Genomic DNA, 21,715 nt, shown 5'->3' with positions numbered 1-21,715 from the left:
TGTGAATGCCACAGTTGCTGCATGTGAAGCTGTAGTTGTCCATAATGTTCCCGGGTGGAGTGGCAAGGGTTGAGATGCAGCCCCTGATGCCGTGTGAAATATTGAGGGGCTGGTATAGGGAAGTGCTGTAATGGAGTTGTCTGTGGACTGCAAAGGGAGGCAAGCCTGTTATATTGAACTTGTAGGCTCACAAGAGTTTGCAGAATCTGTATATGCCACCCACATCTGCTCTTTCTTTCTCCAGGCTGTCTGCACTGCTCACCCTCCAGGTCCTTTGCTCATGGTCTGACGCAGCACTGGCTTGCAGGATCCCATTGAACATATTGTCCTGAATTGTCTTTTCTCCCCTCCTTATCTGGCTCAGGCATTCTGTGCGTGTGTGTGTGTGCGGGGGTGGGGGGGACCCCACAATGCCGCAAAGGCAGAAGCTGCAGATTAAACACTGAGCTGCCTTTGTCAATATAGTCGCAATGGAAAGTGAAAGTTAAGATTTGGCACTTCCTTCTCTTGCCCCCCTAAAGTTTTAAGCAGGACGTGCTTATTTGCACTTCTGCTTCAGAGTGATTGTGCACAGTGCCACTCGCAGCACCAGCCATGGCCCTCCAAGGTGAGAGAAATGAGGAGGGAATTTCTTGGTTGCATGGAACTATGATTAGGGCAATGGCAATGAATACTGGCACCATTTCCACAGGTGGTGATTTTTAGCTTGTATCTCACTTCTCAGGGTAATAAAGGCACAGAAAACACTGCTGCTGCTGGTATCCTAAAGCTGCCCAGGCCAATATGCTGCTAGCCTGTGCCTGCCAATGTTTATTGCTGACTGACATGGGAAAGTGTCCTAAAACAGAGGAAGAAAAGGCTGCTATTCCTAGAAATCTTCAGGAGTGGACTGCAGAGTATCTCCATGAAGTTTTCATTGAGACCTCTCAGGAGGATTCAAAGGACATCCCTGTGTTCATAAACAAACTGTTCTCCATGCCTCCTCACCCCAAACTGTACAGGGGAGTGAAAAGCAGATAAACAATTCTACCTCTCTTTATTGTACTGCTACCTCTTCTAGTATGAGTAAATTAATGAAAAATTGGTATCAGTGTTAAATTGGGGGTGCCACCAGTATGTCATTGAAATACCATCACATGTTTACCCGAGGTTCCTTCCCCTGCAATGGGCTCACCTGTGCTTGACTGCTGGGATTGACTGAACTGTAGTGGAGTCTTAAATAGGTCCTGGCTTGCAAACGGGGAGTCCAGTTACGCCACGTCTTCCTCTTCCTCGCTGTTCATGCCAGAGGCCTGTGGCTTGGGCTCCTTGGAAGTATCCACAGTGGTGTGCAGGGTGGTGGTGAGGTGTCTGCCAAGTATGGCATGCAGCTCTTTGCAAAAGAGGCAGGTCTGCATCTCAGCAGTGGATTGACTGTTGGTCTTCTGATATGCCTGCCACAGTTCTTTGGCTTTCACTGCTGCTGATCACAGTTGCAAGCTTTCACGTGGTAAATAAGCACCCCGACTTTCACAATAAGCCAAAAATCAAGCTAATCCCACTTCAAAACAAGGCCAAAAGAAGCCAACCCCAACACTCTGTGACTGGATCCCCCCCGGCATGCAGTCTGGGAGTGTGGTGGGCCCGCTGTGCACCCCTGACTCTCCCCCTCCCCCCCCTTACCTCTGCTTGCCTCTTGCCCCTGCTTGCTGGGAGCCGATTTAAAAAAAAAAAAAGCCTACAAGCCAAAAACTAGCCAACAAGCAACTCACAAGCCAATTAAGCCAAAAACAAGCCCAATTTCTGTGTTTTGTTCCTCTCTTCCCCCTCCACCCCCATGGGTTTGGCATGTCTGCTGCTGATCCCTGTTGTACCTCGTGTCCCACATCCCCTGTGTGATCTGCTTGTAATGTCCATGTTTCTACGGCTGGTCAATAGCTGTGCTTCCACAGCCTCTTCCCACAGGCCCAGGAGAGCCAGAATTTTCTGTCTTCTCCAAGCAGGAGCCCATCTGGAGTGTGTAGACAGCATGGTCAACTGGGCAGTTGAACTCAGCAATGGAGAGCTGCTAGGTGTGCTCACCAAGCAAGACCGGAAAAGACATTTAAAAAATTTGTGTGGCTTTAAAGGGGAGGGAGGCCTTCCAGTCTCTGACCCCTGGGCAGTGGAGTTAAAACTGTGACCAGAGCAGTCAGTATCAGGCATTGTGGGACAGCTGCTGGTGGACTGTTAGTGTCAACAGAAGTAACCAGTGTTTTTGCTCTTGCTGCATCAACCTCAGTACGTCGACTGTGGCTCAGTGCTGCTTGGGGAGCTGGTATTACTGTGTTGCCACAGTGGGGCATTTACATCAGTGGGAGACGCATTTAAAAGTAGACACATGCACAAATAGATTGATGCAAGGCATCTTGCATCAACCTAACTTGGTAATGTAGACCAGGCCTGAGTCACTAAGGTGCTTAGGAAAAACTTTTACCCACACACATGCACACACCCACAAAAACTTTGAAATTCCCTAATGGAAAAATGCTGCAAAGACTGATTTAGGTTATATTTCTGCTACAGTTTCCTTTTATTGGCCAATTGGTAACACTTTTTATATCTACATTGTAAAAGTGTCCTGTATGTCTCCTATTCAGAAGTTAAAATTTGTAATTTTTACTGTGAAATATCAATATGGTTTGTAAACAGAAAGCTGGATTTTTTTTAAAGATATCAATGTAATCACATTTTTTAAAATGTATCATATGGGCTCTCTTGATAGTTATCACAAATTCATAACGGTAAGGCTGAAGGGAAATACACACTTAGTGCAGAGGTTTTTTTATTTACATGAGGAAGTATTAGTTTTTGATCCAAACAAAGAACATAATTCTTGTCTTGCAGAGTTTATAATAAAAAATCACATGGGTCCTATACAAATATACAAGTGTCTAAATACAATGATGGGTAGTTGCCATCTAGCAAATACAGAAAAGCATGTGCTCTTCTTATTTGGAATGTTTTATGGAGTAGTTGGGTTTTTACAAGTTGCTGGTGGGGGGTTTTAAGGCAAAAGAGGGGCTGCCCCAGGCCTATGGGGCTTTCTGTGTTCTCACAAAGATGAGAATACAGAAAGAGAGAACTCTAATCACAGTTACTCTAGTTCTACAGTTTGGTAGCAGAGATCTGAATTAGAGTCTTCAGGACTGAAGCTGGACTGGATTGAAGTAGGGAGAGTATATCAGAGGAAATGAAGGCAGAGATGTAGCTGGAGGCAAACTATGGATTGTGCGAAACTGAAGAGAAGAAGCTTAAACTTAATATTGCAGAAGCGGGGAAGCCACAGTAGAAGTCCAGTATGGAGATAAATATAGCCAACATAATGGGAAGGGAAGATGACTTTTGGATGAACTGAAAGGAAAGGAGATTGTACCCTCCCAAACCAACATTCATAGTAATGGCAATTGCATGATTAAAGTCCTATTCCCTATTCTGAGAAACATTTTCTCCAAGTGTTGAGCTGCCTATTCATCTATAACCAGATTATTCTCTTCTGTGCAGAATGTATGTGGTTTTTATCATCTGCTGCACAGATTTATTTCTTATGATGAAATTGTTCCCTCTAGAATGTTTGTTACATTCTTTGTTTATATTTGTTTTACATAGGTTTTGGATTGTGTGGAATTCCAGAGAACCTCATAGGAGGCTTACTGAAGACTGGAGTAAAAGGGATAACTGCAGTCAGTAACAATGCAGGGTAGGTGTTCATACACCCTTGGAATATTGTATATAAAGAATTAATAAACCTGCTTACATAAATTATATTTTAACAGAGCTATGATAAGTCTTCCATTGGAAATGAGGTTATATTTTCCCTGGGAAGAGCCATCCTTGTGACTTGACATTCTATGGCCAAAATTATCCCAAAAGGGTGATGCGAGGTGCATGTGCTTTGAGCTGCCAAGATCTTGTTATGATTTGGACAAATTCCCATGGCTGCTCATTAAGCTATTTTTGGAACAGTTATTTGGGCATGACTATAGAAGTACAGTAGACTTCCAAGCTTTGTCATCGAGAGCTGTTGTCACTGCTGTGGCACATGGTGAGTTATTTATTCTGTTGAATGCCACCACAAAACCTGGTTCTACATATTTCGGCTAAACTGTTTTAAAAGCCATGATTTCAACTCTACTTCCTTTTTTAAGTCGTAGGGAATTTTTGAACATTCCGTTTGTTACTCACATAGTAACTTTGTTACAACAAAAGACTGCAGAAGGGATTCTCCTCAGTGAGTTTTGGGGTATGTCTACACTGCAATAAAAACCTACAGCACCAAGTCTCAGAGGCCAGGTCAGCTGACTTGGTCTTGGGCTGTGGGTCTAAAAATTGTAGTGTTGACTTTTGGGCTGGGGCTGAAGCCTGGCAATGAGACCCTCCCCCTCACAGTGTATCAGAGCTGGGTTCCAGCCCAAGCCCAAACATTAACAATGCAGTTTTGTAGTTCCACAACCTGAGACCCGCAAGCCCGAGCTAGCTGACCCAGGCCAGCTGCAATCATGCTGTGGGTCTCTTATGGCAATGTAGACATCCTTGTGTGTCTTCTTACATGAATTTCTTAACTGTTAAGCATTTTTTTAAGTGGGAAGAGAGAATGACTCCTGAGTATGGATATTATCCCTCAGCCTTTGCACAATTTATCTTGTGTATTTTTAGAACTCTTTGATGATGATTTCCAGAGCATTTAGTAATCTTCGTATATAGAAATAATTTCACCCACTGAAGTGTATCTACTTCTAGGATGGAACATAATAGCTATTTAACAGTGCATGGCAATACTGTTAGAATACAGAGTGAAACTGCAGGGAGGATGCTGATGTGCAGAGTATATTTAATTATATTTGAATTTGCCCAGCCCATTGGGGCTAGCACCCCATCTCCTTTGCAATATCTCAAGGGATGGTTAGTAACCAAAAGTGGTGATAACTTTTGTTTAATAACTCATCTGATAAAATGACACTGTCAGCAACTTAGGCCTGGTCTACACGAGGGGGAATCGATCTAAGTTAAGCAACTTCAGCCACATGAATAAGGTAGCTGAAGTTGACTTACTTAGATCTACTCACTGCGGTGTGTCGACTGCTGCCACTCCCCCATTGACATTGCCTATGCCTCTCGCGGCTGTCGAGTACAGGAGTCGACAGGAGACCGCTTGGGGGTCGATATCGACTCCCGCTGGGTCGATATCGACCCCTGCCAATCCAGCGGGTAGTATAGACATACCCATAGTAACTCTGAAGAACAATGTTTTGTTATTGACTTAGAGGGAAGAATGTGAAATCATGAATGCATCTTCTTGTAGCATTTATGCTTTCTCCTGGGAGTTTTCCCAGGACTTGCTGACTTGACCTAAACTTCCTTTTCTTGTGAAATCTGTGATCGCAGTCCAAGGTGCTGTGTTTACAGGTCATTATTGTAGTGTAGGCTTGCTTCTTAAATCCCCTGTTTCACCATTTTCCCACCCCCCCACACCTCTTTTTTGGCACAGTGTCGCTTGTAATGTCAAGCAAATAAAGTAATGCCAGCGTGCTATCATTTTTGCAGACTTGTACTTACTTTGTTTCTTCTATACTCTGAATTCACATCAAGGCAATGACAAAATATTACATTGTTTCAGTAGAACTGGATTAATATTAGTGGTTTTTATGGACCATTTCCTTGGAAAGGAAGTTTGTGGGACCCTATCCACACCTTCCAAGGGAAGGGTGATGATGAATCCGGGACCTTGCATCTTGTTGGTTGGGGGCAGTGAGAGAACATAGGAGTGTAGTTAGAAAAGATGACCTGAAATGTCCTTTCCCCTGCAGGTTGGTTCTTAACATTATTTTACCAGAGGGGGTTAATGTGAGTTAAGAACAGAATGTCATTCTAAGTATTTTCCGCACCGCAGTGCAGACATTAGCATATTAAAAATAAATAAAAAGCTGTTTGAAAAGTGACTGTCCTCTTCCAGTAAGGTTTCCTGTTATAAAAGGTTCAGAATATTAATGTATAACACTTGAGTTCTCATTTAACAAAATTTTAGCCAGTTTTAAAAAAATCTATCATCTGAGTGAAAATACAAGCTGAAGTTGGATGCTTCCTTGAGTTAAAATACATAATGAAGCTGGGTGCAACTTGATAGTGTGAAAGACCAGATCCAGGCTTTTACTCTTTAACTTTCTTTCCTCTAATTTTACAAGTGCAGCTTAAACATTAACAAAATTTCTTTTAATCTGCTGCTCTATTGACAGTGTAACTGGATGATAAGATAATGCTGATCCATTCATCATTAAAACACTTTTAGCCTCTATCATTGCCATATTTGAGTGAAATTGTTGAAAGCGTGACATCATAAACTGAAAGTACTTTTCTTCACAACAAAATATCTGTTTAGTATCTGTCTTCACATTTTTACATTTATTCTGACATAGGTAATTTCAGAATACTGCCGTTCCTTTTTAGCAATGAGTATGAGAATTCGTAAATGTTTAGGAGACACTGTGTAGTTTAGGCTAATTTGACAGAGTCCATTGCACTTCTGTTTCCTCAGAAAGTTTCCTGCTTCTGATATAAGGTCATTTGGCTCTTGATGGAACCTTTGCAAATATCTTTCACCTTTCCACCCTCCTGTTTAATCCTGTTATGCTTCTCTCCATTGCCCTGTCATCCTGCTCCTCTTCCTTTCCCTTCTTTGAAAGATGCCTCCAGACTGACATTTTATTAACTTTATGTATTCTTTGCTTTTAATGAAAGGTGATATATGTTTTTGAGTATAGAGATTGGGTCTGTGTATAAATGTCCATACTTCTTGTTGGATTGAAATCCAACACTTAATGTTACTTTCATATGTTGTTTGGACCACATCATACCCTCAGTTACACCTGTGCAACTTCACAGATTTGGTTTAGATTGATTTGAACAGAAGGAATTGAGGTAGAATTTGGCTCTGTGGGCCAAATGCCAGTTTCCATGGGATGAAGCAAAGAAAGGGAAATGAGGCCTGAAACCATTTAAAGGAGAGGAGAGGGATAGCTCTATCGTATGCGTCCTCACTTGCCATTCCCAGATGAGCAGAACATCGTCATCATAGCTGAATAATTGACTTTTTGCTGTGGGGTGGAACTGAGAAGCAGCCATTTTGTTCCATGCCCCCAGGGGAGTTCTAGTAAGGAGTTAACTGAGCTCCAAACAACATTAACTCTCCTTTGTAACTTCTGCTGGTTGGAGTCCTGGAAAGAGCTTGGCTGTCAATAGGAACCCAAGACCATATTCAGCTCCCATTGAAACCAGGCTTTCCACTGACACTAATGGGAGTCAGATAGGGTCCCTAGAGAGCAGTGTGCTGGGGCATGCTTTCCTTAGGAATGCCCAGAAATCCATGATGCTGCAGATTCTTGGGCTCTGAATGGTTGGAAGGCTGTCTCTCTATCCCATTCTGTAGCGCTACAAACAGCCACTATCCCTGAAGGAAGAATGCAGCTGTAATCCCATAACACTCCTTGCCAAGATCATAAAACATTTTCCCTTTTTCTGTAGGACATGAGCGTGTAACCCTGTGTACTTTATTTAAATGGGCGGTGTCTGTTTTAGGACAAAGATATAATTGATCAAATTTGAATGACTGCATATTGAAAGACTTGCATTCAGGATGAATTTTAGGCTTGTGATCCTCCACCTATGGTGCATATTAATGCACTAGCTTATTTTGACTCCAGTATTAATAGTAAGCCATGCCTACTTTTAATATTTTTTTCCTAATAGTACCACAGGCCATTTGCATAAAAATGCTTCCTGAAATCCTAAGGAAAAGGTTATCAACACAGGACAGCTAATTTTCAAAGTATGTCAGTATTTAGCCACACAAAACCTTGACAACGTCCTTTCACTGAAACAAGAGGGATCTCTTCCAACTAATGAGACTGCTGACCACTATTCACTGATATAAAAGTGGAGGAAGTTAGACATTTCAGCCAGCCAAGCCATCACATTAGAAAACTGTTGTGAATGCGTAGGTCTATTAAAAGAAGTACATTGTCTGATCCTTTGAACTATTTGGGAGACCCCAGGGCTATAATTCTGTAATCATTTAAGCAACAGTGTAATGTTTACTAATAGGAGTAAAGTTACTTTTGTCCTGAAGTGTCTGCAGACCCTCACTCCAGTCCCTGTTTTTCATTAATTGTGCCCCCGAATTACTTTGGATCTGGTTCCGGTAGCCCCTCCCTTTAGCCCGGCAGTAGAAGCCTTTAGCCCATGCATGCCTGGATTTTCAGTAGGTGAAGAGTCTGCAGAACTGAAGCCCATGTTAACACAGAATACCAAGCAATTATCCTCCTAGAGCACGGTCATCCGCCTGTAATTGCAGCTACTCTTAAAAACTCTATAGAGTTTTAATTCAGTCTAATCTTTTTATAGGTTTTGGAATGATTCTATAAAATTATATAGCAGGGATATACTCCTAAATACCATATGAAGGTTTTAAAAAAAAACATACAGCCAGTTTAATTTCTTCTTTTCATAATGCCAGTTTCATAAAGGGTCTGTTTCTGCTACCCTTACTCAGTTTGAGGAGTTCCGTTCATTTCAACAATTAATTTCAGTAGTTTTACTTGTGACGTAAGGAACTACTTAAAATCAGGACTGCAGATCTAGGCTTAAAATGACTAAGTCATTGTGATGCATATGGTGGAAAAGGAAAAGTGGAAAAAATAATTTAGTTAAACCAAGTCACAGGATCAAGGTCTCCTTGATATCCCTGTGCCTTCTCAGTGGGCCAAATTCATGCCGGTTGTAACTCCACTGAAATCATCAGTTATACCAGGGAGAAATGTAGCCCGATGTCCAACATCACAAACCATTTTTTTTCCTGACATTAGTTTCCATTGGTGGCACTTAAATATACATTATCTTATTTTCAAGGACATGATTCTGGGTTCTGGAAGTTCTATTGTATTATTTATAGTGAAATATTATTGAAGATTTCTAGTTTACTACTTAAACTTCCTAATCCCCTGAGATGATCTTCTAAAAAGAGATTGGTGGCATACTGTCAGATTACCACTGATTCAAACTGTCTGCTTAAAGGCATAACCAACCTGTTACCCGCACTGCATTCCATCATTTGTGTGCTTTCTGAAGGAATCCCTTTGATTTTGGAGGTAAACTTGCTCTAGTATGTTGAACCGTGCCACTGTGGTAAGCATTTGACCTGCTTGTTTTAACAGCAGGCTTGGGACTGAATGGAGTAGACAAAAATGCTACAGAAGTGGGAAAAGGTTATTGAATGTAATGGGGAAGTATTTATTACGGCTTTAATTACTGTTGCTGAGAGCCAAGGTAGATAAGCCATCTGTTACTATGTTGCATTCTAATTTAGATTCCAAGCTTCTTTGGTCTGGGACTGTGTTTACAATTGTACTTTATACAACACCAAACACAGTGTCAGCTCTTGACAAATAACTAATTTATAGTGGACTAAAAACATTAGTAATATACATTACATTATGTTTACTAAAATAGATTGTGCTTTTCCTATTTTATCTGCCATGTAGCTTCTATGGATGCATGGGACCTGAAGCTAAAAGTCAGTGGCAAAAAAAAAAAGTTAATGAAGAGTTACTGTTGCTTGGTGGTATGTTGTCCTATTGCAGAATGTTGTTGAGTTGAACAAAACTCAAACTTCTGAAAACCAGGAAAGAAACAGTTAATGTTGCCTATGCAGCCTTGTCTCTGTCCTCTCCCAGCAATACACCAATACAGGGTCATACGTTGACTCTGCCAACACACAGTTGCTGAAATATACAAGCACTTCACATCTTTCTACAACTAGTTCATTCTTACCAAGAGGATTCTATCTAACAATACTGATGGACAAAAAGATAGGGAGGTGATTACTCATGTTGTCTTCCCTCTATTTCCCTGGAGTTGGCAGTAGCTTCTGTCCAGTCGATGAACCCTGTCTCCGAGAAACAGTGAAGTGTCAGAGCTTACAATGTTTGTGCCATACTGTGTACATTTTCTGGTCAACCATGAATCCTCCACTTTCCCAATTAATGTTTTTCCAGCACTTAACAGCTTTCATATTGACTTTGTAGCAATTATACAGATGCTCAGCCAAATCCGAGAAAACTATCACACCTCCTGGATACAAATCTCTTACACCCTCCAAATCAGCTCTCATACATTGTATGAGGTGCACACCAGGTTTAAGGCCCAGATCATTTCCGCCTAGTGAATCACTACATCCTCAAACATGATGCCATTGCAGGCCACCTCTCTCCACCCAGATCGGCTGGTAGCCAGCAATCCCCATGTCATGGTGTACTGCTTGCTGTCCTGCAAACTTCTGCAACCTTGTGATCCAGGAATCGCCCAGAATACACCTGTTGGCAACCCTTGCAGCGTGCACATTTCTTTGCCCTCAACAGCCAAGGTACCTGTGCTGTCAGTTCCAGGGAAGAGGGATAGCTCAGTGGTTTGAGCATTGGCCTGCTAAACCCAGGGCTGTGAGTTCAGTCCTTGAGTGGGCCACTTAGGGATCTGGGGCAAAAATCAGTACTTGGTCCTGCTAGTGAAGGCAGGGGGCTGGACTTGATGACCTTTCAGGGTCCTATCCAGTTCTATGAGATAGGTATATCTATCTATATATTTCAAAGACACAGTGCAAAGATTTAGACACACCACATTAATTTTCCCCGAGAGCACAAAGTAGCCACTGCCCTCTGCCCCCTCCCTCCAGCCCCCTGTAATCTTTCCAGACTATGCATCTGTGCAAGCGTAGAAGTGAACATGTTCCTAAATACGGTTCCCAATTTGGGTCCCCCAACTACCTTACCTTGAGGCACTCAAGCCATTTTTTCCCCACATCACATGAATTGTTTGATCTCTAGTTCTGTGCAAAAGAACAAAACAAACTCCTAGAAACTTTTTTGAAAAATAGCTTTTTTTCTTTTCTTTGGGACTTATATGTCCACAACCCTTAGCTCCAATGACTGCCCCCATTTGGGTCACTAGCCCTACCCTGCACCTCCTGAGAAACCAATCCGCCTGAGGCACACCAAATTTCAGAGGAATCTGACTAAGTATATCAATTTCAGAGGATTTATAGGGATCAGTCTTTAAAGAGAAATCATGATGCAACCTTAACTATAGTGGTGCTGCTGTGCCGCTAAAGTAAGAGACATTCCCTACCCCACCGAGCTCACAGTGAATTGGCGGACAGGCAGAGTTTGGTGCATTGGCAGAGCTGAGGGGTGTAGGGGAGTTAGGCTGTAGTGTTGGGTTGCTCCAGTAGAGCTGGGGGTGTAAGACAGTTGGGGGGCACTGGCAGAGCTAAGGAGTGTAATGCTTCCCTCACCTGAGCCCCCAACCCTTCATTCTTTCCCCATAACTCCTCTACCCTTATTCCTGCACTCCTCCATCCCCTTTATTCCTCCTGGAAAGCATTCTCGTGTTTATTTTTCTCCAAATGTTTTGATTATATTCCCCCAAATAAAATTGCCACTTATCACTCGCAAATTGTAGCAACCACCAGTCACTCAGTCCAAAGCTCCATTTGTCTTAGGTGGGGGGTTGTCATGAACTTTTCTTTGTTAATTGAATGGTGAGTTCACAGCCATCAATCTCAACGAGATCTGTGGTTTCATCCAGTCATTAATACCTCTCCGTTTAACAGTACAAGGCAATGGAAAGAGACCATTTGGGAGGAGGGGAAGGGGACAGGACTGTAACTTAAGAACTTCTCAGTTAAATTTTGGATCATGAATGCTACCCCATGCCACCATGAGACCCACCAAATTTCAAAGCAGTCTGATTTACTGTTTGGTTTTTAGAGCATTAAAGCAGAGTCAAGTTTTAAAGCATATAAAATGATGGGAATGGAAGTCCTCTAGCCATTTTGTCTTGTATACCATTCTCAGTTTGGGTCCCCCAAAGACTTAGTGGGGGTCCTGCGCTGCCTTGGGTAAAACTCAACAGATTGAGACCATTTTTGACCCATATCACATCAGTAGTTTGATCTCTGGCTCTGTGTGCAAAAAAGAACCAAAAACCAAACATCAGGACTGCTAGGCAGAGATGGCGTTCACCTTTCGAGGAGAGGAAAGACCCTGTTCGGACACAGACTGGCTAACCTAGTGAGGAGGGCTTTAAACTAGGTTCAACGGGGACAGGTGAGCAAAGCCCACAGGTAAGTGGGGAACATGGAGACCGGGGAGATGAGTCGGAAACAAGAGGGAGTGTGGGCTATATTGGCAGACAGAAAGGAGAGTCAGGACAAAACTGGGAGGAAAGATCAAACCAGTATCTTAGATGCCTATATACAAATGCGAGAAGTATGGGGAATAAGCAGGAAGAACTGGAAGTGCTAATAAATAAATACAACTATGACATTGTTGGCATCACTGAAACTTGGTGGGATAATACACATGATTGGAATGTTGGTGTGGATGGGTACAGCTTGCTCAGGAAGGATAGACAGGGGAAAAAGGGAGGAGGTGTTGCCTTATATATTAAAAATGTACACACTTGGACTGAGGTAGAGATGGACATAGGAGACGGAAGTGTTGAGAGTCTCTGGGTTAGGCTTAAAGGGGCAAAAAACAAGGGAGATGTCATGCTAGGCGTCTACTACAGGCCACCTAACCAGGTGGAAGAGGTGGATGAGGCTTTTTTCAAGCAACTAACAAAATCATCCAAAGCCCAAGATTTGGTGGTGATGGGGGACTTCAACTATCCGGATATATGTTGGGAAAATAACACAGCAGGGCACAGACTATCCAACAAATTCTTGGACTGCATTGGAGACAACTTTTTATTTCAGAAGGTTGAAAAAGCTACTAGGGGGGAAGCTGTTCTAGACTTGATTTTAACAAATAGGGAGGAACTCGTTGAGAATGTGAAAGTAGAAGGCAGCCTGGGTGAAAGTGATCATGAAATCATAGAGTTTGCAATTCTAAGGAAGGGTAGAAGGGAGAACAGCAAAATAGAGACAATGGATTTCAGGAAGGCAGATTTTGGGAAGCTCAGAGAGCTGATAGGTAAGGTCCCATGGGAATCAAGACTGAGGGGAAAAACAACTGAAGAGAGTTGGCAGTTTTTCAAAGGGACACTATTAAGGGCCCAAAAGCAAGCTATTCCACTGGTTAGGAAAGATAGAAAATGTGGCAAAAGACCACCTTGGCTTAACCACGAGATCTTGCACGATCTAAAAAATAAAAAGGAGTCATATAAAAAATGGAAACTAGGACAGATTACAAAGGATGAATATAGGCAAACAACACAGGAATGCAGGGGCAAGATTAGAAAGGCAAAGGCACAAAATGAGCTCAAACTAGCTACGGGAATAAAAGGAAACAAGAAGACTTTTTATCAATACATTAGAAGCAAGAGGAAGACCAAAGACAGGGTAGGCCCACTGCTTAGTGAAGAGGGAGAAACAGTAACAGGAAACTTGGAAATGGCAGAGATGCTTAATGACTTCTTTGTTTCGGTCTTCACCGAGAAGTCTGAAGGAATGCCTAACATAGTGAATACTAATGGGAAGGGGGTAGGTTTAGCGGATAAAATAAAAAAAGAACAAGTTAAAAATCACTTAGAAAAGTTAGATGCCTGCAAGTCACCCGGGCCTGATGAAATGCATCCTAGAATACTCAAGGAGCTAATAGAGGAGGTATCTGAGCCTCTAGCTATTATCTTTGGAAAATCATGGGAGACGGGAGAGATTCCAGAAGACTGGAAAAGGGCAAATATAGTGCCCATCTATAAAAAGGGAAATAAAAACAACCCAGGTAACTACAGACCATTTAGTTTAACTTCTGTGCCAGGGAAGATAATGGAGCAAGTAATTAAGGAAATCATCTGCCAACACTTGGAAGGTGGTAAGGTGATAGGGAATAGCCACATGGATTTGTGAAGAACAAATCATGTCAAACCAATCTGATAGCTTTCTTTGATAGGATAACGAGCCTTGTGGATAAGGGTGAAGCGGTGGATGTGGTATACCTAGACTTTAGTAAGGCATTTGATACGGTCTCGCATGATATTCTTATCGATAAACTAGGCAAATACAAATTAGATGGGGCTACTATAAGGTGGGTGCATAACTGGCTGGATAACCGTACTCAGAGAGTTGTTATTAATGGTTCCCAATCCTGCTGGAAAGGCGTAACGAGTGGGGTACCGCAGGGGTCTGTTTTGGGACCGGCTCTGTTCAATATCTTCATCAACGACTTAGATATTGGCATAGAAAGTACGCTTATTAAGTTTGCGGATGATACCAAACTGGGAGGGATTGCAACTACTTTGGAGGACAGGGTCATAATTCAAAATGATCTGGACAAATTGGAGAAATGGTCTGAGTTAAACAGGATGAAGTTTAACAAAGACAAATGCAAAGTGCTCCACTTAGGAAGGAAAAATCAATTTCACACATACAGAATGGGAAAAGACTGTCTAGGAAGGAGTACGGCAGAAAGGGATCTAGGGGTTATAGTGGACCACAAGCTAAATATGAGTCAACAGTGTGATGCTGTTGCAAAAAAAGCAAACATGATTCTGGGATGCATTAACAGGTGTGTTGTGAGCAAGACACGAGAAGTCATTCTTCCGCTCTACTCTGCTCTGGTTAGGCCTCAGCTGGAGTATTGTGTCCAGTTCTGGGCGCCGCATCTTAAAAAAGATGTGGAGAAACTGGAAAGGGTCCAAAGAAGAGCAACAAGAATGATTAAAGGTCTTGAGAATATGACCTATGAAGGAAGGCTGAAAGAACTGGGTTTGTTTAGTTTGGAAAAGAGAAGACTGAGAGGGGACATGATAGCAGTTTTCAGGTATCTAAAAGGGTGTCATAAGGAGGAGGGAGAGAACTTGTTCACCTTAGCCTCTAAGGATAGAACCAGAAACAATGGGTTTAAACTGCAGCAAGGGAGGTCTAGGTTGGACATTAGGAAAAAGTTCCTAACTGTCAGGGTGGTTAAACACTGGAACAAATTGCCTAGGGAGGTTGTGGAATCTCCGTCTATTTAAGAGTAGGTTAGATAAATGTCTATTAGGGATGGTCTAGGCAGTATTTGGTCCTGCCATGCGGGCAGGGGACTGGACTCGATGACCTCTCAAGGTCCCTTCCAGTCCTATAATCTATGAATCTATGAATCAACCCAGGAACTTTTTGAAAAATAGTCATTTTTTTTCAGGATTTATCTCTGCAACCCTTGCAGTTCCAAATGACCCCAAATGTGTGTGTCTAACCCTACCCTTCACCCTAGTGAGGCACACCAACTTTCATAGGAGTCTGTTTAAGCGTATTGATTTTAGAGGACTTAAAATTGTCCACCTTTAAATGGGAGTTGTGACCTTAGTTAACTGTAGTGGTCCTGCCAGGCCACTATAATTTGGGTCATATTTCCTGATGTGCCACAGACTTCCTCTGTGAAGTAACTTATCCAGTGTCCCAGATCCTTGTCTTAATTTCCTCATTATTATTTATTTATGGAAGTCCCACTGTGTGGTAGGTGCTTTCTGAACACACAAGGAGTGGAAACATGTTTGCGTGTTTTTAACATTTCAGAAATACTCCGTAAAACTGAGAGAACCCTTGCATCCAGTATGCCTCAGAAGTGTTGAGAGGCTTTAATTCATTCTGATTTTACAGACACATAATTAGACAAAGAGTTTATAATTTAAATAGAGAAAATAACAGCTGAGGGAGGGGGAAAGGGCTGTGTCATGTTGAGTCTGATTTCTACTGTGCGCGTGTGTGTGTGTGCGCGTGTGTGTGTGTGCGCGTGTGTGAGAGAGAGAGAGAGAGTGTGAGAGGAGGGTGCCGCTTCTGTGTCATGTATACAGATGTGTGTATGCATACCTAGACAGAATATATGAAGTTAACTACATTGCCTCTCCAAGAAGTGAAGTTACAAGCTAACCTTGCACTGCAGTGAGTTGAGTTAGGCAAACCTTGCTCTTAGTAGGTTGCCAAAATAATAATGTCAATAAATAAATCCATAAAATATCATCAGTTAAGTTGTTTTGGTCTATATGTTTTTAACTTGTAAGGTTCTTTATTATTACTGTTTATTACAGTTTACTGAGCTAACACTTTGTAAACTGTAACCCCAGAAGGAGACTGCACAACTCATGTTTCCAATTTTATCATAAGAGTTATTTCAGGATTCTGGAAGAACGCATTGTCCTAAGGTCACTAAAGTATGGAGCCATTAAGAAATCAAATACAGCATTGAGCAGCTTGACTTCCAGATTTTGACTCCAGATGACGAGTGGAAATACAGGAGTTGATCTAAGCTTAACTGTAGTACCGTATCTGTATATTGTCACTCTAACACCATGCAACAGAAGTTAACCTTAGCCTTCAGTCACTCTTGTATTTCATTCACTAGGCCTTTGAAGTATGTTGCATATACTGCAGATTCAAACATGATTAGTACAGATTCAGCAAATATCTTCATCAGTAGGAGAATATGGTACACCTCTACCCTGATATAATGCGACCCGATATAACACGAATTCTGATATAACGCGGTAAAGCAGTGCTCCGGGGGGGGGGGGGGGGGGCTGCGCACTCTGGCGGATCAAAGCAAGTTCGATATAACGCGGTTTCACCTATAACGCGGTAAGATTTTTTTGGCTCCTGAGGACAGCATTCTATTGGGGTGTATATGGAGGGACAAGAAATGAAAGAGGAGAATGAACCCATTCATTTGTTGTAAGTAGATATGTTGAATAGTATTTCACAGTGGAGAGTAAAATGGGAGGAGGCTGACTGGCTTTCCTGCTAGCCTAAAGGCAAGGAAGCATAACTGTGGAACTTAGCACAAGTCTGAGCAGCTTTAACCTTCTGAGTCTAAAAAAATGTGTTTTCAATACATTTCATAAGGTATTTTGTATATAAGTAAAGTACATAAGACTGGATTTCCCATTTATTTATTTAGTTCATTTCATAGAAGTAGTAGTAAGAGTGTGCACTTCCATGTGGGATTCTTTTCAGAGGGTTTGTCACTTGCCCTTTTCAAACTTCAAGAGCACTGTTTGCCTTTTATTGGTCACCCTCAGAAACAGGGTACTGGATTTGATGGTCCAATGTCTTGATGGGCAAGTGTTCATAAGTGGCTAGTGACAAGTGTTTAGTCTTAAGTGCCTAAATTCCTTTTCAAAATGAGATTTAGGCTCCTAAATCAGTTAGGCATTGCAACGCTGAGTGCAGCCTAAATAGCTTTAACAGTTTGGGCCTAAGAGTCTGATTCATTTCCCAATAAAATCAATGGGACTTCAGTGGGAGTTGGATTGAGCCCTGACTGCTTTTCCAGTTCTCGTGGCACCACCAAGGCTGTCAGAGCATTTTACATTGGGGGCAACAGCTTGCATAGGCGTATCATGCCCCTTCTGTCCCATTACCATAGCTCTCTCCAAAATGTTTGAGGGAATTAGCTTGCCCTGCCCTAGTCACCAGGTGCTGACATGACTTCTCTGCTCTTACTATATGACAGGAGGAACTTTAATTTCAGTGCTGAATTATGTTTCTGCTGGAAGCGTTAAGAAATTTCCTATGACTGCCCCCTTCACCAAACAGAAAAAGGGGGGCAGAGGAAGGAGAAAACAAGAAATGAATTGTCATAATAAAAATTATAATAACAACTCCCTCCAGCCACAAATCTCAGTGACCCAATATTTCAGGATGGAGGTTTAAATGAGAAAGCAAAAAATAGAAGGTGTACGTGAACAGACTTTGTGGCTATTGCATAGAAGAGGGTCTTTCAAGAAATTCAGTCACAGGGCAATTATAGGAAACCCTTGCCCAAGGGTTAGAATAAAGTATCCAAAGCTATCGGTGTCGGGGACCAAACAAAAACTACCATACAGTGAAAGCAAAATTTTATATTAACTGAAAATAGGAGTCCATGGCAATGTGACACATAATTAACAGCATCTGCTGTAAACTGACCAACTGAGGTATTATCCCTCTTGGCAACATCGCAAATGCTTAGTGTCCTGTGTATTGAGGAAATGGGGCTATATGACCTAGAATGCAAATGATCACCCCTTTTAAAAGAAATATAAACTGTTTTGGAAGTAAGGGAAAGAAACTACTTCAAAAATAATTAAACAGCTTGCATGAAAATGAGACCCTTTTAATGTGACTCAGCATCCCCATGACCTTCATGGCTGTGGGCTTTTGTTTGGCAGAGACTGTCCTGAGGTAAATGGAGAGCGGGAACGTGTGCACACTTTGATCCTGCAGCAAGAGATGTAAAAGCCTGCTTGATGATGATATGCTTCAGTAGCTGCTTCTGAGGCAGCCAGACCTGGGATTACAGCACTTGATAATGAGGCAAAAATCTCACTAATCTCACTATTGATACCTGAAGAACCAGAACAAGGTGGCCTTGGGTGATTGGATTGTGCACTCAGGCGTAAACAAATATTGTGTGAAATTTTGGCTTCACTGAAATCAATGGGAGTTTTTCCATTGAGTTCAGTAGAGCCAAGATTTCACCCACTGTGTGCAAATGTGGTGTACAGCTATTGCATGTCAGCAATGAACTCTGTTGTAAGGTGCCATTGACCCTCTATTTGCCACTGTTCTGTAGTGTGTGTGCTCTGTCAGCATTCTGTAACTGCCTGCAGAAGTTCCTTATCTCTCAGGAAGCAGGTGGGAGAGCTACAGGAGGAGGTGGCCAGTCTGAAAAGCATCCGTGCACACGAGGAATTCATTGAGTATTACATGGAGACATTCAAGGCTGAGGAAGCTGACTAGGACTGCTGTTATGCCACTGGGGGAGGAGGATATGACTCTTGTCACAGGGAGGACACTGCCTGCTGGTTACTTCTGGAAGCAGGCAGTGCTTCACCCATACTCCCTCCCACCCACCCACCATAGTGATGAAGAAACCTTATGCTGCCCTGGCAATGAGCGATGAGGAATTGCCCCCAAAGGTGGAGGAGGAGAAGCTTTGTACCCCCAAGATTGGGGAAATCTCAGCTACCACTCCCAGTAGGAAACGTAGGGTAGTGGTGGCGGACTCTCTTCTGAAGGGAACGGTGGCACCCATCTGTCGCCCTGATGTAGCATCCTGGGAGGTATGCTGCCTGCCAGGGGCCCATATACAAGAAGTTTTGGAGGGGCTGTCAAGGACCATCTGGCCCTCTGACTACTACCCCATGCTACTCATCCATGTGGGCATTAATGATACTGTAAGGTATGACCCTGAGCAGATCGGAAATGACTACAGGACTCTGGAAGTAAGGGTGAAGATGTTGGGAGTGCAGGTGGTGATCTCTTCGATCCTTCTGGTCAAGGGGAGGGACTCGGGAAGAAACAGCTGCATCCTGGAGGTGAATGCCTGGCTGTGAGAATGGTGTTGCCAGGAGGGCATGGATTTGCTGACCATGGGATGCTGTTTCAGGAAGAAGGACTGCACAGCGGAGATGGGGTCCACCTATCAAGAAAGGGGAAGAGCATATTTGGATACAGACTGGCTAACCTAGTGAGGAAGCCTTTAAACTAGGCCCAATGGGGGCAGGAGACAAAAGCCCACAGGTAGTCAAAAACATGGACGCCTTGAAGAAAGGTTGGAATGTGGGGGGACTATGGGCCGTTATAGTGGGGATAAGGGAGAGACAAAAGAGAACATAGGGGAAAAATCAAATCAGTATCTTAGTTGTATATCAATGTGAGAAGTATGGCGAGTAGACAGGAAGAACTAGAAATGCTAGTTAATAAACACAACTGTGACATAGTTGGCCTCACAGATAATACACATGACTGAAATATTGGTATAGAAGGGTGCAGCTTTTTCAGGACGGTCAGGCAGGGTAAAAAGGGAGCAGGTGTTGCCCTATATATTAAAACTATGTATACTTGGACTGAGGTTGAGATGGAAATAGGGGACAGACTTGTTGAAAGTCTCTGGCTAAGGATAAAAGGGGTAAAAAACAAGGGTGATGTCTGTACTAGATTCCCACCATGATTACCTAACAAGGAAGAAGAGGTGGATCAGGCTAACAAAATCATCCAAAGCACAGGACTTGGTAATTGAAATCCCCCATCACCACCCAGACATCTGTGGGAAAATAATACAGCAGGCACAGATTATCCAACAAGTTCTTGGAATGTAATCACCAAAAAGGTTAGTAGCAATTGGACATCTGACATAGTGAATGCCAATGAAAATGAGGTAGGATCAGAAGCTAAAATAGCAAAAGAACAAATTAAAAATTACTTAGACAAGTAAGATGTCTTCAAGTTACCAGAGCCTGATGAAATACATCCTAGAGTACGCAAGGAGCTGGCAGAAGAGGTATCGGAGCCATTAGTGATTTATTTTTGAAATGTCATGGAAGACGGGAGAGATCCCAGAGGACTGGCAAAGGGCAAATATAGTGCCCATCTATAAAAAGGGAAATAAGGACAACCTGGGGAATTTCAAAGCAGTCAGCTTAACTTCAGTACCCTGAAAGATAATGAAGCGAATAATTAAGCAATCAATTTGCAAACACCTAGAAGATAATAAGGTGATAAGTAACAGCATGGCTTTGTTGAGAACAAATTGTGTCAAACATCATAGCTTTCTTTGACAGGGTAACATGCCTTGTGGATGGGAGAAGCAGTAGATCTGGCGTACCTTGACTTTTTTGATACTGTCTCGCACCTTCTCATAAACGAATCAGGGAATTACAACCTAGATGGAGCTACTCTAAGGTGGGTTCATAACTGGTTGGAAAACCGTTCCCAGAGAGTAGTCATCAGTGGTTCACAGTCAAGTTGGAAAGTCATATCGAGTGCTGCACCGCAGGGATCTGTTCTAGGTCTGGTTCTTTTCAATATCTTCATCAATGATTTAGATAATGGCATAGAGAGTACACTTATAAAGTTTGTGGATGATACCAAGTTGGGAGGAGTTGCAAGTGCTTTGGAGGATAGGATTAAAATTCAAAATGATCTAGACAAACTGGAGAAATGGCCTGAAGTAAACAGGATGAAATTCAATAAGGACAAATGCAAAATACTCCACTTAGGAAGGAACAATCAGTTGCATGCATACAAAATGGGAAATGACTGCCTAGGAAGGAGTACTGTGGAAAAGGATCTGGGGGTCATAGAGGATCGATCACAAGCTAAATATGAGTGAACAGTGTAATACTATTGCAAAAAAAGGAAACATCAGTCGGATGTATTAGCAAGTGTTATAAGCAAGACAGAAGAAATAATTCTTCCACTCTACTCTGTGCTGATTAAGCCCAGAAGCGCAGGAAGCTCCCAAAAAGTGGTGGGACCACTGATGCCCAAAGGGTGGCTCTGCCCCCCCAAAGCCTCCTCCCGCCCCGAAGGCCTGCCTACTGCTCACTCCTCTCCCTGCCCCCTCGCTCACTCTTAAGGAAAAAAGTGATTGGGCCATGGCCCCTTGGGCCCCTCTGTTCCATTGCCCCTGATTAGGCCTCCACTGGAGTATTCTGTCCAGTTCTCGGTACCATATTTCAGGTAAGGTGGACAAATTGGACAACATCCAGAGAAGAGCAACAAAAATGATTTGAAAATATGGCCTGTGCGGGAAGTTTGAAAAAATTGGGTTTGTTTAGTCTGTAGAAGAAAAGACTGGGGGGTGGGTGGGTGATAAGTTTTCAGGTTCATAAAAGGTTGTTACAAGGGGGAGGGAGCAAAATTGTTCTGGTTACCTCTGAGGACAGGACAAGAAGCAATGGGCTTAAA

The 21,715-nt window shown here is 42.6% G+C and overlaps 1 protein-coding gene across 1 annotated transcript in view; it reads left to right on the top strand.

Annotated features, from left to right (window-relative positions):
* Positions 1 to 21,715, top strand: part of OXCT1 (3-oxoacid CoA-transferase 1) — a 129,735-nt gene that overhangs the window by 5,128 nt on the left and 102,892 nt on the right. The window contains exon 3 of the mRNA XM_034774748.1: positions 3,628 to 3,718. Within this exon, the coding sequence (XP_034630639.1) occupies positions 3,628 to 3,718 (91 nt within the window). The remainder of the gene's footprint in view (positions 1 to 3,627; positions 3,719 to 21,715) is intronic.

The sequence above is a fragment of the Trachemys scripta genome, chromosome 6 (assembly GCF_013100865.1).
Source record: "Trachemys scripta elegans isolate TJP31775 chromosome 6, CAS_Tse_1.0, whole genome shotgun sequence".
NCBI lineage: Eukaryota > Metazoa > Chordata > Testudines > Emydidae > Trachemys > Trachemys scripta.
This window is presented reverse-complemented; position numbering and strand designations above follow the sequence as displayed.